The 16138-nt window shown below is 45.4% G+C and overlaps 1 protein-coding gene across 1 annotated transcript in view; it reads right to left on the reverse strand.

Moving 5' to 3' along the window:
* Positions 1 to 7077: 7077 nt before the first annotated feature.
* Positions 7078 to 16138, reverse strand: part of TIMM44 (translocase of inner mitochondrial membrane 44) — a 122363-nt gene continuing 113302 nt past the window's right edge. Inside the window, exon 13 of the mRNA XM_085639907.1 lies at positions 7078 to 8618. Coding sequence (XP_085496033.1) covers positions 8499 to 8618 — 120 coding nt within the window. The 3' untranslated portion in view covers positions 7078 to 8498. The remainder of the gene's footprint in view (positions 8619 to 16138) is intronic.

Here is a 16138-nt window from a genome sequence, read left to right on the forward strand (position 1 = left end):
CAACTCTTGGCAGACCAAAAGGAAGTGCGGAAAGATCTGGATGAGGTGGGGGATCGAGTCACATCTCTGGAAGGAAGAGAAACCGGCAGAGACGAGGAGCTGGAGATGATGCAACAGGAGATCCTGCGGCTACGGGAACATATCGAGCTACAAGCAACTGCTGAAGACCTGGAAAATCGTTTGCGGAGGAATAACGTACGCATCAGAGGGGTGCCACCGCAGGAGGAAGGGGAGGACATTCACGCGTACGTTCTAGTGCTCTTCAAACAAGTATTGGGAGATGAGAGCCCCGCAGACATACAAATTGACAGAGTTCATAGAGTCGGTCTCCCCAAAAGCAACAAAGCCCCACCGCCTGATATCCTGGTGTGTGTCCACAATTTTCAGCCCAAAGAAGCTATCCTCCACCAGGCACGAGAAGCTCACCCTGTACAATGCTGGGGCCACACGCTGCTCTTCTACCAGGATCTCTCTTTGACTACACTTTTCAAGTGTAGGGAATTTCGGTCCATCACCACGCACCTCAGAGAGAAGGGGATTTCATACTCCTGGGGTCATCCATTTCGCATCATATTCCGAAATGAAGGCAAGCTGTGGCTTAGCAAATCCCTGAAAGAAGCGTGAGAGGTTCTGGGTCTTGCAGCAGAACCCCACCAGGAAGACCTTGGTGGACACTCTAAGATGCCTAGAGCCAAAGATTCCCAATGGAGTAAAGTAGAAGAGCCATCTGCTAGTTATAAACCAAACTTAGAAACGATAACCAACGAGAGGAAGGCAGTGATCAATGCTCTGACCAAGTTGCCGGCCCGTCCGGAGTCCCCCTGAACAGTGCATCGCTGGCACCAGGAAATGGTAGAACGGTGGGTGCCGGAGGGCGCCCAACGACCACCTCCTTCCATTGGACGGCTCGGGCGAGACCACCCGACTCCAGACACCAACGGTGGCCAGCGCACGCCCGAGCGATTTCTTCCTGTGACGAACTGATGTCCTTTCATGAGATACAGATGTTTATTTACTGTGGTTTGAGGGTAATTGTTGGGGGCAGTTATGGGGTAGTTTTCATCTTTCTTTGTTTCCTCCTCTGCATCATGATTCGACAGGTCAGAGCAGTTATCAGGGCAAGAATAATCATGGACCAAATGGCCTTTCAGACCCTGCCCTAAGCGCCTCCCCAGAAGGCAATTAGCTTGTTGCAGCTAGCTATCAATAGATTCGTATGGGGGGGCAAGAAACCATGTACAGCACTTGCACAGATCGCACGACCCAAACGAGAAGGTGGAGTAGGACTACCTCTGATCCACAGGTATCTGCAGGCAACGCATCTCCGCTACATAGTGGAGTAGAACTGGCCACTATCGCAGAAATATTGGTCCTTCATGGACCAGACTGTTGAGAGTTAATATCTGGAGAGAGATGTGGCTCCCGTGTAAGCACAGGGCATGGGGACTGTATTCCTCTCCAGTAACATCGCACACAATGAAACTGAAACAGTGTGGCATGCGCCAAGTCCTTGACCACATTCCTCTCTCCGATGACCCCAATCACGGGGAACCCCGACTTCCCTCCGGGACGTGACTAGACGGTATTCGATAGGTGGCGGGAACAGGGCAGCAAGCATATAGGATCTTTATACGATCCCAACGGCCTGCTCCCTTTTCATCAGTTACAACGGGACTATGATCTCCCCAGCTCTGATGCGTTTCAGTACCTCCAAATACGGCACTGGCTCACATCCCCGACATACCAGACAGCTGCTTCCAGAAAATAACAGTGTTTGAAAAATTGCTGGTGCGCAAGCATGATGACAAACACCTCATATCCAAACTATATACAATGCTGACAGAGGGTACAGGGGGTGGGCGCTTTAAATGGCAACTGCGGTGGGAGGAGGAGGAATTGGGATGCGCTCTATCTGACAAGGAATTGGAGGACATACATTTCCGAGCCCATCACACAGCACACAGTACGGCAGGGACGGAGTCCGCATATAAGGTGCTAACATATTGGTATCTCACTCTTGCGCGCATACACTGCTGGGACAAGAGCTGATCCGAAAAATGCTGGAGAGGGTGCGGCCAGACAGGCTCCTTGCTCCACTTACTATGGCACTGCCCCAAACTAGAAAGCTTCTGGAAATCGGTCTTCGACAATATAGATAAGGCATTTAATACTGAAATCCTGATGTTCCCAGCATTTACGCTTCTGGGGTTACCGAACCCATTGACATTTCCCCTACGCTCCCACAGGGGCAGACAGATGGCCCTAGCATTGCTAGCCGCGAGACAGGTACTCAGCCAAGTGGGGCACATCGACTGTTCCAGACCATATGACATGGCTACACAAGATGTGGCTAACGTTGGCGATGGCGCACATGTCAATGGTGGCGGATCACAAGGAATAGAGCTATGCTGACCTATGGACCCCATTCATTCAGATCCTGTCGACCGAACTTCGGGAGGCCACATGCCCCAATACCTACGCATTCTAAGACTCCTCCCTTCTTGAGAAGGCAAGCGCTAGACCCCTCCCAGGCGGTATCATAGGGTTCAACCTCTACATGCTAATCGGAATAGTTGGCCCTGCCTGCCAGACAAGGGCAAGATAGTACTGATGCGGAGGAGATAGGGAGGAGAGGGAGGGGGTGAGCATGGGGGGTTGCTTGACAAGTTAGTTTGAGGGATTCTTTCTCTTGTTGCTTCTTATTGCCCTTTTACTTTTCTTTTTCTTTTTCTCCCAAAAGATCTGCAAACGCTGCCGGCCCCAGGGTTGTAGGCATTAAGCTGTGTATACTTGTTCTAGATGACGCTGCGGCCTGCCCCAGGGTTGTTGGCATTTCGCTGTGTATATAGCATTGATCGTTTTAATAAAAAGAACGGTTCCGCAAATACTGTAAACAAGCACATTGTTTGTGCTCAACCTTGGTTGGCCTATCGGTTCTGCCTAAAACATGGAAATCTCTGCAGGCTCGCCAAGCTTTTTCCTTTTTCACTGCCAAGCATTTGAGCAATCTTCCTCTTTGACTCCGATCGCAAAAACATCCTTTTTTATCCTCAAGAACGGCTATAGACCTGAAAATCTCCTGTAGGGATATCAAACCAGTTTGAATGGTTCCAGGACAGTCCTCGTTGCAAGGGCACCATGTAAGGGCATTAGTGAAACTTTAGACATGTACTATTACTAGTACTACTACTACATATTAATAATAATGAGTGCAACTCCCTAACAGCTATTAATGACAGTGGTTAATGCATTACCCCTCCCAGTAGTTGGTCCCTCTAAGAAGTGTTTGATCTCCAGAGATCCCTGCAATGAACAACTGGATGGTCGCTACCAAGGAAAATTTACACTGAAATGTAAACAGGTACAAGATTTAAGCTATAAATGAAAATAAAAATGTATTGCACTTCCCAGCATAGCCTAGAAATGAAAAGCAGGAAGCGCTTAGACCCAACCCACAAAAAGAAGTTCTACAAATCCGATTCATGTCCATACACAAACCAAAAAGAGGAAAACGTGAGGGTGTGCACGAGATAAGCTAGTGAGGTAAAAGGGCTGGTCACAAAATGCTTGGTACTGTCCAAGTTCGATCTCTTTCCTGTAAGATGCTCAAAGAAAGGTCTTCCAGCCTTCCATGAAGTGGCACTAGTGCAAAAAAACTGAAATTAAGAAGAGGGATAACACTCAGATATTCACATCACAAGTTTAGGGGGGAAAAGAGACATATTTAACATAGGTGGGGTAGGTCAGAACAGCCTTATATTAATTCACCTGCAAACTCTCACCCCTGCTTTGGAAAACAACTGCAGTGTAACCGAATCTAACCAAATAACTCATACTAACAAATAGTTATTTCTCCCATCAGAAAAGCCCTCCCGCCTGGGTTAAGTGGTTACATTTTCTTGCGCTGGGCACTAATCAGAACTGAATCTTCTTGGGGCAGAGACAACTAATTGTGAGAATAAGCCAGAGTTCATAGGCCTGTGGGTGAACATTAGGCAGCAGTAGGGTGCCCTTTCCAAGATACACAGGAACAGCAGACCACCTGTAGGTACAAGTCAAGTATTCAGTTCTTTGGTAAAAGTACCCAACTCAAGGGCAGGCTTACCGGCTGGAGCGGAGTAGGTGGTCTTTGAAGCACTTTCAGATGCAGATCCTCCACATCGACTCTCCTCTCGTTCTTCAGATGGCCAACGTCTGGGCATTCAGTCGAAAAAGGTCTTGCGATCCTCCATCACCAAGCTGACTGATGATTTTCAGATTCACAGCGTAGAAGAAATTTTATTGAAAAGATGTCCAACTTCAAATCTTTTAGACCTAAAGTAACTTCTTTGGTGCATTGTTTTCTTTTTTTAAACCAAGGAAACTATTGACATCTCTGTAAGAATTAACCGACCAAAGCAATTGGCTCTTCATACATCAAATATCGAAATCTTTTGTAAAAGCTACAAGAGTCGCCAGTGTTACAGGTGTCCCAGTACAAACACATCCTGCTGAGTTCACTAAAGACGATTCATCGTACAGTACAAATAGATGAAGGCACTAGAGGGATTATTTACAAAGCAAAGGAGAAAAGCTCATTTACTTTAATCCCAAGATGTTCTAGCGGAGCGATGAACAAAGAAATGACTGCTCAGCTTTCATCTTCTAAATGAAAATTGATTTCTGCTTAAGTGAAATTGTCTTTCACAACGAAACATGTATTCCTTTCGAACCATGGATCGAAGCAGGCTAAAGATTGTTCTTCAATTAGTTGACCATCAAAGAGCAATAGTGTCAGTCTGACAATGAAGAGGATGTCAGTCACCCACAGAAACTGAAGATTGTATTTCATCCTGAATACTTTTACTTCAAAGAAGACATACAACAAAATTAACTATTAAGCTGGCGGCAATCAATAGTAAATGACTCAAGACACATCTGTCTGCTTAAATTGCCCCAGCAATATTAGAAACTTAATTTATGACCTGTTTAATAAAACTAGAGAAGCATCTGCCTCAAAAGTGGACAACCCTATTCAAAGTATAAATGTGACCTTTGCATGTAAAAAAGTGATAAGTAAAGTCTTAAATGAGATTTGTAAACCCAGAGGCTTTTAAATGACTCCCGCAGTGGTGTTTGAGAAGCTTGCGTACAGTATGGTTACCTTTTCTATTTGTGACACTTAGCTTAGTGGAAGTGGGTGTTACCTGGGGTGTGTTAAAAGTTTTCTACATTAACTGCACTTTTAAACGTGAACCTTAATCACAAAGGTGTGAGCGGTGCAAAAAATCTGGGAAAGGGAATCACTATTATCCATTTTCACAGGGTGGTTTAAGGAAATAAATAAATTTCACCGAAACAGTTTCCAAACAACACAAAGAGGAATTATAGAAGATGTTTGTCCAAGATGGCCGCCAGGTGAGGCGCTCCGGTCGGGAGCTCTCCGACTGGGTATTGCCTTTTGGCATTAGTCGCAGGAATTTCACCCCCCTTTTACCACCTACACCTCCGGGGATCGTTTAACTGGTTTCAGGCATTTTCCCCCCGCCTAGTTAATTTTGTTTGTCCTGCTTCTTCAACCTCCGACTCTCACGATGGACGCTAGTGGAGCCAATTGCAATATGGCAGTTGCTTCGGTTGAGCTGCCTTCGCAGCCGAGAGGAAATGAGCTGGCGAATCACCCCTCCGGCCGCTACCTACCTTCTGGCCTCGACCTTGCTCGGCATCCCGCAAAGCAGCTACAAGAATGCAGCGACGCTGCCGCCCTGTGCCCCTGAGCTTGTCTTTCTTTGGTCATCCGAGTGAACGCGTCCTCCTGACCCCGTGGCTGCCTTCCTCTTCCAGGGCTGCTGTCTGGGCACCCGAGCCGATCTCCCCCGACTATACAGCATGTTGGGTCGGGATACTGCTATCAGAATGCTTTCTTTTCTTGACGACTTGAGAGAGCTCGGCGACTTCTAGCCTTCCTTCCTCTCTATCCTGTGGCTGCCTCCCTCATCCAGGCCTGCTCCTTTGAGGTTGGTTTTCCTTATCGTTTTTGGTTGGATTTCTGTGGATCTATGGGCCCGCCATTTCGTGCTGAGGTTGTATGGTGACCATGATGTTGGTCCTCCATCTTGACTGCCTTGACATTTCTTCAATCGATGCTTGCCGCTGGTTTATGTCTAGTGTCGCCTGCCTGTCCATTGCTTCAATTTGAACCCCCCTTGGGACGCTTCACCCTCCTAGCCATGAATGATCTCTTTGAGATACCCTGTTTCGCCCCGCCCCTGTGGTCCTGCTCCATTGCCAAGGTGATCCGATGCAGTGAGGTAATCCGGCACTGGATGTTGTTGACTTCGTGACCTCCTACCGGTTTGTGGGCTCATTAGCTCTAACTTTTTTGGGCCTACTGATGTACTTTCTACCATTGCCGGTCTGCCAGATCTTATCTGTTTTCCAGCCCCTTGACTCTACCCCCCGATCCCCTCTACCCTCTTTGCTCTTTTGGAACTAGTTTTTCTGTGTTATGCCATGCTCTTGTAACAAATGTAACTATGCAATATTCTGTACTCATGTAAAGTGCTCTGATACCTCCGGGTCTAGCCAGCGCTATATAAAACTCTGTAAATAAATAAATACCTACCTACAATTACAAACTCTACGAATGAGGAATCTATCCCTGTGAATTCTCGACAAAAGTAAGGTTTGAAAACTACATGCACACCAGAAATGTATGTATTAATATACACATATTGCAAAACTTAAAATAAATTAGAAAAGACTTGGATCTTTTGGGATTTCCGGGTTAATCAGAAAAACAGCACAAGAGAGTGCAAATAAGTACCTATCCTGGGAAATACAATTTGTTTCGGAACAGTGTTTTTTTTCCTTCTGCAGCGTTGTTTTAGCCCTACTGCTCACCAACACTACTTGAGACAGATGTTTCGGGTAGAATAATTCTCAATTCAAATTCACAAGACTATAGGGTAAAAGACTTTGTAAAGTGTGCAAATACTTGTTAAATGCAATTGCAGAATCACAATGTAGTTTGCCTACTTTCTCTTATTCTCAAGAACGTCAATGCAGACGAAGAAAAAAAGACCAATAAAGCACCAATTTTATCTTAATGATCACTTTTGGTTTTTAATATGTTTTTTGCACAATACGCCAAGGAACGTTTAATTTATATCTGGAAAATGAATAACGAAAATCGAAGCTCTGGCAATTTACCAGATCTTTGATGTGAAAATGGGCCGAATGCCAAACCATAAACTCACAATCTGGATGTGGTGGGCATGCAATAAGGGGTTGAAATGAGGCACCAGTGGGACACTTTTCAGAAACGATGAAGAGTTTTGTTGTCACCTTGTATTGGCCAATATTACTGTTTTCAAAAGTCTCATACTGGATTCATGTTATGTCCATCTCAAGCCTCTGAAACAACCAGAGCGCTTGTATCTGCACCAAAACAAGAGTTAAGTTCGGTCCTATTTCGAAATTAAATTGAAGTTCCCTCTCCACCTGAAGGGCTAGTGCCTCAACGCAGGATCTCCTGTAGAGCAACCGACTGAAGGAGCCACATTCTAGGGTAACAGATACTTGCAAGGTCATTGGACCATACGGGATGCCATGAAGACGATGCAAAAAATGCCAAGTTACCCTGAAGCCAAGTATCAATGTAAACATTTCAGCATTACTTGAGGGTGAAGCTTAAGGAGCTTCGTTACTAGAGGGATTTGTCATCAAAAATCGTCAAAAAGCCAATGCTGAAAATGGCTTAAATCTCTAGATCTGTAAATGAGATGGACTAACATACGGAGACATTACCGCCCTCAGACTTGTTGAATTTTACAGTCCCAACGCTAGCATTTCCATGGACACAACCCAGGTGTTCTTGTGGTTTACAACAGATACCTGTGTAGAGTGAGCCAGGCTGTTACTGTTGGCCTAATCCAAGAAATCGCTTCAAAAGGGACATGTAGAGCTTACCGGAATACTGTAAACTTGGACTGCCGACTCCTACGTGCATTAAATACAATCGGTACCAGTGAACGTTGCCGCAATGTGCTCAATTCCAGAGGGATTACAAGCAGATAGCGACATACAATTATATAATGTACAAAAGGAAGAACAATAAAAAAAGATTTTTCAGCTGCAAAGTTATATTTAGATGAATGGTTTGGAGTTTATTTTAAAAGAGTGAATGGGGTGATTTCACGTGAGCAGCACATGACTTTTACTCTGCAATACCACAGTTTTTCATCGCATCGATAGTCGTAAGTTCAGGACTGCTACCACGGGTGCAGTGCTGGAGATGGCCCTCGATTCAGACTAGCAGACACTTCACTCGACACCAGGAGCAATGCACGGCGGAAAACGACGGAACCGCAAGTTGTTCCTCCTTTCTGCACCATACTCGTGACTCGTTTTGCATGGACCTGTGTAGAGTGTGGACCACCACAGACGGTCTTCCCATTCTGCAGAGAAGGCATTGTTAAGATCAAGAAGTAAAAAAAAGTTTTTTCCTCTGGTCACTTTCAGAGAATCTGTTCTGAGCTGGAAGCTGAAATGTCCAATAACCGCCATGCAGCATAAGGATTGAGTTCATCTTGATCTCTGCACAATGCCCAAACGTACAGCATACGCAGCACCTTGTCCTAAAAAAAAACAACAAAAAAACCAATCACTATCTTGCAAAAACTTTCCTAAAAGCAGCAAGAAATTAAAATTGTCTTCAATTAGCAAGTACAGTTAATTAAAGCCATACATCAATAGGAGCACTTTAGGTACCACTTCGGCCTCATGGGCGAGAACCCCAAAGAACAGAGAAAAGCGTCTGCAGCCAGGACAAATCAAACAGAAAAGAGATGAGGAACTTAATGACTACTTACCCGTTACCACACGGACCATATTGCAACCGCTATGCAAAATATATTAGACAAGAACCCTGGGATCACAGATAGAACACAGGTACAGAGAAACATCAGAACCAGGTGGTCAAGCGGACCAATGCAGAGGAGAGATTGGAGTACCAGAACTAAACTAGACAGCAGAAATGCTCCATTCCCAAAGATCAGACCACTCTGCTAATAGGACCAGAGCTAAACTCGACCCAACAACAACACAATAGCTAAGAAACACTTAACCGCTCATCCATCACCAGCACAATAGCCCTCAATAATCATGTAAGGTACTAACCAGTCCTGCAGTACTGGGTCCAGTGAGGCTGCAAGCCATGGGTTACAGACCATCTCCAACTTGGATTGGAGAAGGAAAAGAAGATCCCCACATGCGCTGCGATATACAACGCAGACCGAAGCTAAACACACGTTTACTGAACACCTCTTTGTATGGTACTTCACCAGAGCATCCCACATTACAGACTCATGTGCAGGACTATCACTCCCTCATTCACATCATACTTACTCCTTGGGTGATGACATGTCCACAGGCATCACGTCACGAAGCTCACAACCCTGTAGTTAAACCAACAAACCGGAGGGGAGCCCATTGCCAAAGCCCGTAGACAAATATTGGTATGGAGGCAATATACAAAAACCCTATTATATCAAATTGTATGTTTATAGAAAAATGCCCACAGGCTTCAACAGACTCAGTCAATTCCTAAACTATTCAAACTGACCACACAAGTGCTGGAAGTGAGCAATGCTTTAAATCTCTATAAATTGTCCATCTGTGACCATGACCACTACAAACAGGGGTTCTCTAGAAAGGGCTCTAAATATCTTGGCTTGTATGGATCAGCACTGGAAAAGGGGCAGCCCAGTGAAAGTCATTTATTCACTGATTATGACACTTTTATCCACCTATCCAGCAAACAAGCCAGTATATGGTATAAGCAGCTCTTTGGTAAAATGGCCCATTTTTGACAGCCAATTTTTATAATTTCAGTGCAGTTCATCGAACCCCATGAAAATGAACACGAGAATACATAGTATGATCACACTATCAATTCTAAAGAAATATTTCAGGAAAATAGAATGAAAAGTATTATGGTATGCTGTGGCAGAAAAGAAATCACCCTTTTCACTATTAGAAAAGAATCATGGGCTTGACTTGACTAAGATAACCATGGGACTGCCACCGACAGCCCGTCGGTGGCGATCCCACCACCATCGTAATAGTTTTTACCGCTTGCCACATTAGGATGGCGGGTGGATGTATGGCGGTCGAAGAGACTGACCGCCACACGTCAGACGGGCTCAAGGAGCCCGTCAGTGGGAGTTGTATCCCTACAACAGTGGCGGTGCCTGCTAAGGCACCGCCGCTGGGATTACAATGTCCCTTTCCACCAGCCGTTTCAAGGCGGTTAACCCGCCATGAAAAGGCTGGCGGACAAGGACTTTGGGTGCTCATAGCGGGCCGCCCTTCCCCACTGGCCCTATGACATGGCTCCTGGGGGGCACCCCCTACATATCCCTGCACCATGTGGCAGGCACCGCATAGTGCCTGCCACATAGTGCAGGGATATGCAAAATGTGCATTTTTTATACTGCAGCCACAATACAAAGAATACACTTTGCAACTGCCTTGAAGGTGGCCGCATTGTAATTCTTATGGCGGGACCGCCGACACCAAGTTGGGTGGTCCTGTTTCCGAAGGGGTGCCATCCTAATCAGCCCCCATGTTTTCAGAACTTTTTATAATCCAGAAAAAAGTGAGCTCCTGAGAAAGAAAACTCAGCAGAAAACAATGTTTTTTTTACTACTTGCTATTTATTTAATATTTTTCTCGAAATATGCCCAGACACACACGTTTCAGACCGGTCTTCCAATTCACATTCGAGTAAGTCATATCTGATGTGCGTTAAACATACTGAGCATGAAACTCGATTATATTTGTACAATATACATAAACTGTATGCTAGAAACAAGAACACCAGACTTCAGCTAACCCCAGAACAACATCTTCTTAAATTATTTTCAATTCAACCTACTACATAAGCTAAAATGAAAAACTATTTCTCCCACCAAGGTAGGTTTTAACAGACAGGATAATTTCCTTTGTTCTCTTTCTTCAAAGACGCCTTAAGTGCTTACTGCCAATGGTTTGGCATTAGCTAAAAATGACAAGAAAAAAAAGGAACTGATGGGGAACCTAGTATGAAAAAAATCGATGCAGAACCAGGTCCGAAAAATCATAAAAAGGAGTGATTTTCACAGACACTACGTCAATCCAGCAGGCAAACTCGTCCGAGGCCTTTGTATGCACAAGAACATCTACACCACGAGGATGGCAGCAGAGAGCGGTTCTCCTGGAGACGGTAACCTAGCAACAACTTTTATCGGTTCAGAAATAACAAGACCTGCATTGGCATCCAAAGTGCCACAGAAACGCCTTTCATGTAGACAAGAAAAGAAAATTCTAGCATCCCCCTCCCAAGAAGAAATAACTGTGAGAATGAAAACGCTTGTCAAAAACTGAAATTACTAGAGGGCACTGTGCGAAACCAGCACTGTGCCTAATTGGCAACCAATTTTTTGCAATGAGTTCCTCTGGCCACTGACGAGCATCTGAATTGTTCCCCAGTCCTATGATGCATCCAAGTCTTTCTGAAAAGAACATTCAAATCTGGTCTCGGAACCCATGCTGGAAGTTGACTGACAGTTGGGAACCAAGTTAACCATATCATGCAATGCTATCTCCTGATTCCTGAAACATCAAAGCCGCCTCATCACTTCGAGAGCCTATCGCCGACACCGGCTCCCTCACTTACGTGAAAAAGCGCCCCGTGACACAGAAAAAACATGTCGCCTCCTTCCAAGCCTCAATCCTTAAATTGGTGAATAGAGAAATCCTGTTTAAAGAGGAGATGTATTGAATGGGGAGGTTCATTATTAGACCCTTGCGCGGGGTGAGAATTGTTCGGCCAATAGTTGCACTATGAGGGGAAAAATATTTTGTGTGTGTGGGGGGGAAGAGCAACTCTTACTCCTACAACCCAACCATGTTTGTGGGTGTTCCCTTTCCATTAGTAGACAGGGGGAAAATGTACTCTTTCCCTTGACTGAAAAGAATAGAACTTTTTCAGGCTATGCCATGCAAAAGTTTCTGAAAATCCCAAAACTCAGTCGATGGGCGCATACTTTCTGGGGCATCCATCAGACCGACAAACTCGCGGTGGTGGTGCGTATTATGACTACGGCGGTCAGACCGCCGAAACCACCGGTGGTCCGCAATCCCTTGGCACTATAGCGGTGGTCTGCGGCAGCAATACGCTGGGTGGTGCCGCACTAACGACTTTTCTGACCTCTACACTTTTCATGGCAGAGATCCTGCCATGAAAAGTGTGGCGGTCAGGAAAGTAAGGGTGCCCTACAGGGTCCACTGGTGCCCCTGTGCATAGGAGTGCATGCAGAGGGGTACATGTCCCCCCTTGTGTGCATGCACCCCAGTTCCTACATGGGCTGCACAGTCCATGCCGTGCAGGAACTTGCATTGCGCTCCCTCGGTGCTGGAGTTCAAAGGCTCACTTATGAGTCTTAGAACTACACCACCGCGGGACCAGCAAAGCACCGTCCACCAGACCATGAGGAAACTCGTAAGCGGGTGGGCGGCAGTTGACTTTGGCGGTGTGGAAGTGGGGTGCTTGCGTGGCAGCCCGCTCCCACACTGCCAAAGTCTTAATCGGGCCCCAAGTCTGAAGTGGGTGCAGATCTACTCACACATAATGCTACACAATACAGCTCTATTTTATATGTGATTAAATAGATTTATGGGTGCAATTTCAACGTTTTGTGAATACAAAACGTTTAACTGCACAGATAAACTGAGCCTATGTAAATACTTGTTGTAGTATCTGTGAATAGCACATGTTAACCTCTGTTATTTACAGCACTTAAACATCCCAGAAATTGGACTGTAGCGTTATGAAAAATGTGGTTATTATTTGTACAAGGAATAAAAATGTAGATTTGGTGCATCGAGCCTTATGTTTATCCTTAGTCCTGTTAATGTATTTCAACGGTTACAAAAAAAACACCTTAATTCCTCTTGTTTTATCCATGTGCAAAACAAAAAATACTTTCATCAATATATAGAAGCCCACCGTTCGGCTTTAATTGTCCCCTCGAACGACGAGCAAAATTAAAATAGAGATGAATTCATCCACTGACCTGGATACCACTTCCGGTCCAAGTGAAGAGACCTTCAAAGTAGTGGGAAGTTTGTCTCCAGATAAAGTGATTGGATTCAGAGTTGGAGCTTTTCACGGTTGAGAAAATCCAGAAGAAAAGTCTTTATCCACGTTAAGGTTTAGAGAAACCTAAAGAAGGTAGAACTGGTTGTATTTACCCCATCATTAAAATGGAAATTACGGGAACGAACAAGAGCAAATGAGAGGACAGGCGCACGAGCCTGCCAGAGTGCTCCATGGACAGTAAAATGCCAGACAAACGAGGGCCTTCATTAGGTCGCTCTATATGGATTTTAAACTCCGCTGCTCTTTCTCTGGGCCACAAGCCACAAAGCCGGTCCAACCGGTGCCAGCCTTGGGAGGCTGCCCATGTTTCACAGCATGCAACACCCACTAATAGGCCCATCTGAAGGCTCAGATAAGTAATCAAAGGGGTAGCTGCCTGCCTGGCCTACACATAAAGGGACATTCAAAGAATCAAGTGCATGACTGATGCACCTTCCAACAACTACCTCAAGCAGAAGCAACGCAACAGGACAGTTGGAACAATCCCATTCCTCTTCCCTACATATCCCTCTATATCAGGGGGTTTCAAACTAGGGGGCGGACCCCCAAGTGATGGGGGGGGGGGCAGGCTCTGGCTAAAAGAAGCATTATGCTGATAACAGTGCTTTGTTTTCAGAAGACATCTTTTGTCATCTATATCTTTGCTGGGAGAAGGTGGCAAAAGGGACTGTACTCCAAATATTCCTCAAAACCCCAAGCCCCATTTCTAATGATCACACTGTGGACATCTTTACAGGATAGTAAGGCCTGCCTGACCAGAATAGTATGTTTGGCAATCATGTAATTTTATTGCATTTTTAAAACGGTAACAGAACATAACTGCAATTCTAGAATAATTGTGAAAGACTTTGAAAAGGGGGGGGGGGGGTAATGGGGGCACGGGTGATTTTTTTTCCACGGGGGGGGGGTCTAAGTGCTGCATCTATATCATTCCTTTTTCCCATAGTTCTCTCCCTCCTCCAATCTCATTCATCTCCACCACTACTTATTCCCCTCTCACTCTTTCCACTCCCATCTTTTTTTCGTCATTCACTCGCTCTTTTCCCCTTCTATCTCCGATAAAAAAATTAAAATGCTGCATCATGAAGGAATAGAGACTTTATCTTGCAGTCTTGCCAATTCTTCCGTCCTACTTAGAACAGTTCTCATTAACATTCTATTCCCTTTTTTATTGCATCTTAATGTCTTTGATTTGCTGCCCCTCAACCAGGGGCAGACAGCGTCTGATGGGACATGATGCACATCAGTGACCACTGTCCCCGTTAATCAAAATGCCGAACTTCTCCAACATAACCACAGTCCTGAAGCTAATGTTTAATAAACGCGACTACTCTTTTTAATGGAAAGGTGCTCGGAAGCGCCAGCCCCAGTACGGCTCACGGTGTCGCCAATAAATACATCAAAAAGTCTTACCCACTGAGGCGGCTGCTTGAGAAAGGGTGAGGGGGTCGATTTATTACTTGCTCACTAAACCATTTTCCATTTCAACAACATTTACAATTACAAAGCAGTTCAATGCCATCAAGCTTCAATGCGCATGCCAAGGAGTTTTTCCAATGGAAGCAAAAGACACACAATTGATGCACGGAATGCAGAACAAATCAAAACATTCACCCCCAGTCCAGAGATCTGGGTTAAATCCATCATTCTTTTGCTCACCATGCCACCCCAGTTTAGACCTGTCCATATGCAAATCAGTCTTGACCCTGTGCCACATGGGAACAGTCCAGCCCGAACTGCCAAGCCAGGTCCTCCCTGGACCAGAAACAAGCATCCTAGGACCGGTTTCGGGGTTTCACCTCTCTTCAGCCAGGATAGCTTGATCCCAGTGGCATGGTGAGCCCGGGACCCACGTCTGGGCATACCTGGCACACTTAGGGCCAGAAAGCAAAAGACACACAATTGATGGACAGAATGCAGGACAATTCAAAACATTCACCCCCAGTCCAGAGATCTGGGTTGAATCCATCATTCTTTTGCTCACCATGCCACCTCAGTTTAGACCTGGCCATATGCAAATCAGTCTTGACCCTGTGCATAATGGGAACAGTCCAGCCCGAACTGCCAAGCCAGGTCCTCCCTGGACCGAAACAAGCATCCTAGGACCAATTTGGGGGTTTCACCCCTCTTCAGCCAGGATAGCATGCGGTGTAATAGTATGCGTGGTGAAGAGATATATTCAAGGAAACACCAGGTGTATGGTTTTACTTCAGTAGATGTAATGCTGATTGGTGTAATAACTTCAGTCTCTGGTCAAATAATAATAATAATGCGACTTATAAAGCGCATGGCTACTTTGGAAGAAGTGGCTCTGCGCTGAAGTCCAGCTCCTAGTCCAGAGCATGAGTGGTATGACATTGAATCAGCCAGAGCTGGAATTATCACCCAAGAGTAACTAGAGCCACAGAGAATAGGGATGCAGAGGGCGGAGTCAAAAGATAACAAAAATAACTCATTCACTCTCTTGTGGGAAGGCAGGAGGGCGCCCAGGGATCTGCAGAAGCTAGGATATTCATTTGAAAGAAGATTAGTTAATCAACAGCATCTCCGCAAAGCAGTTTGGGTCCTACACCTCCCTGCTTATTCACATAAAACATGGCTGTGGTGTTGTCTGTCAGGAGCAGAACTGTTTCCTCTCCAGGACGGTGGGATTATCTTCACAAACAAACAATGCCCAGAACCGGATGTGAAAAGTCCTTTCTGAAGAAGGGGATAAAGTCTTGAATTTTGGATCTCCAAGAGGGGTTCTCTAGCTACAGGAAGAAGCTTGTGCTCCCAACCTTTAACCCAGGGTCTCAGAGGACTGAAGGCCTCCTTTAGAAGAATCTGAGGTGAAGCCGACCGCTGCAGGGAAGAAAGCAGATCTTAGTGAAGGGAGATTAAATCCTTCAACTCATTTCACTGAGTCTGCATGCCCATTCAAGATATCTCATTCACACCCGCAATTGCAGGATT

The sequence above is a fragment of the Triturus cristatus genome, chromosome 12 (assembly GCF_964204655.1).
Source record: "Triturus cristatus chromosome 12, aTriCri1.1, whole genome shotgun sequence".
NCBI lineage: Eukaryota > Metazoa > Chordata > Amphibia > Caudata > Salamandridae > Triturus > Triturus cristatus.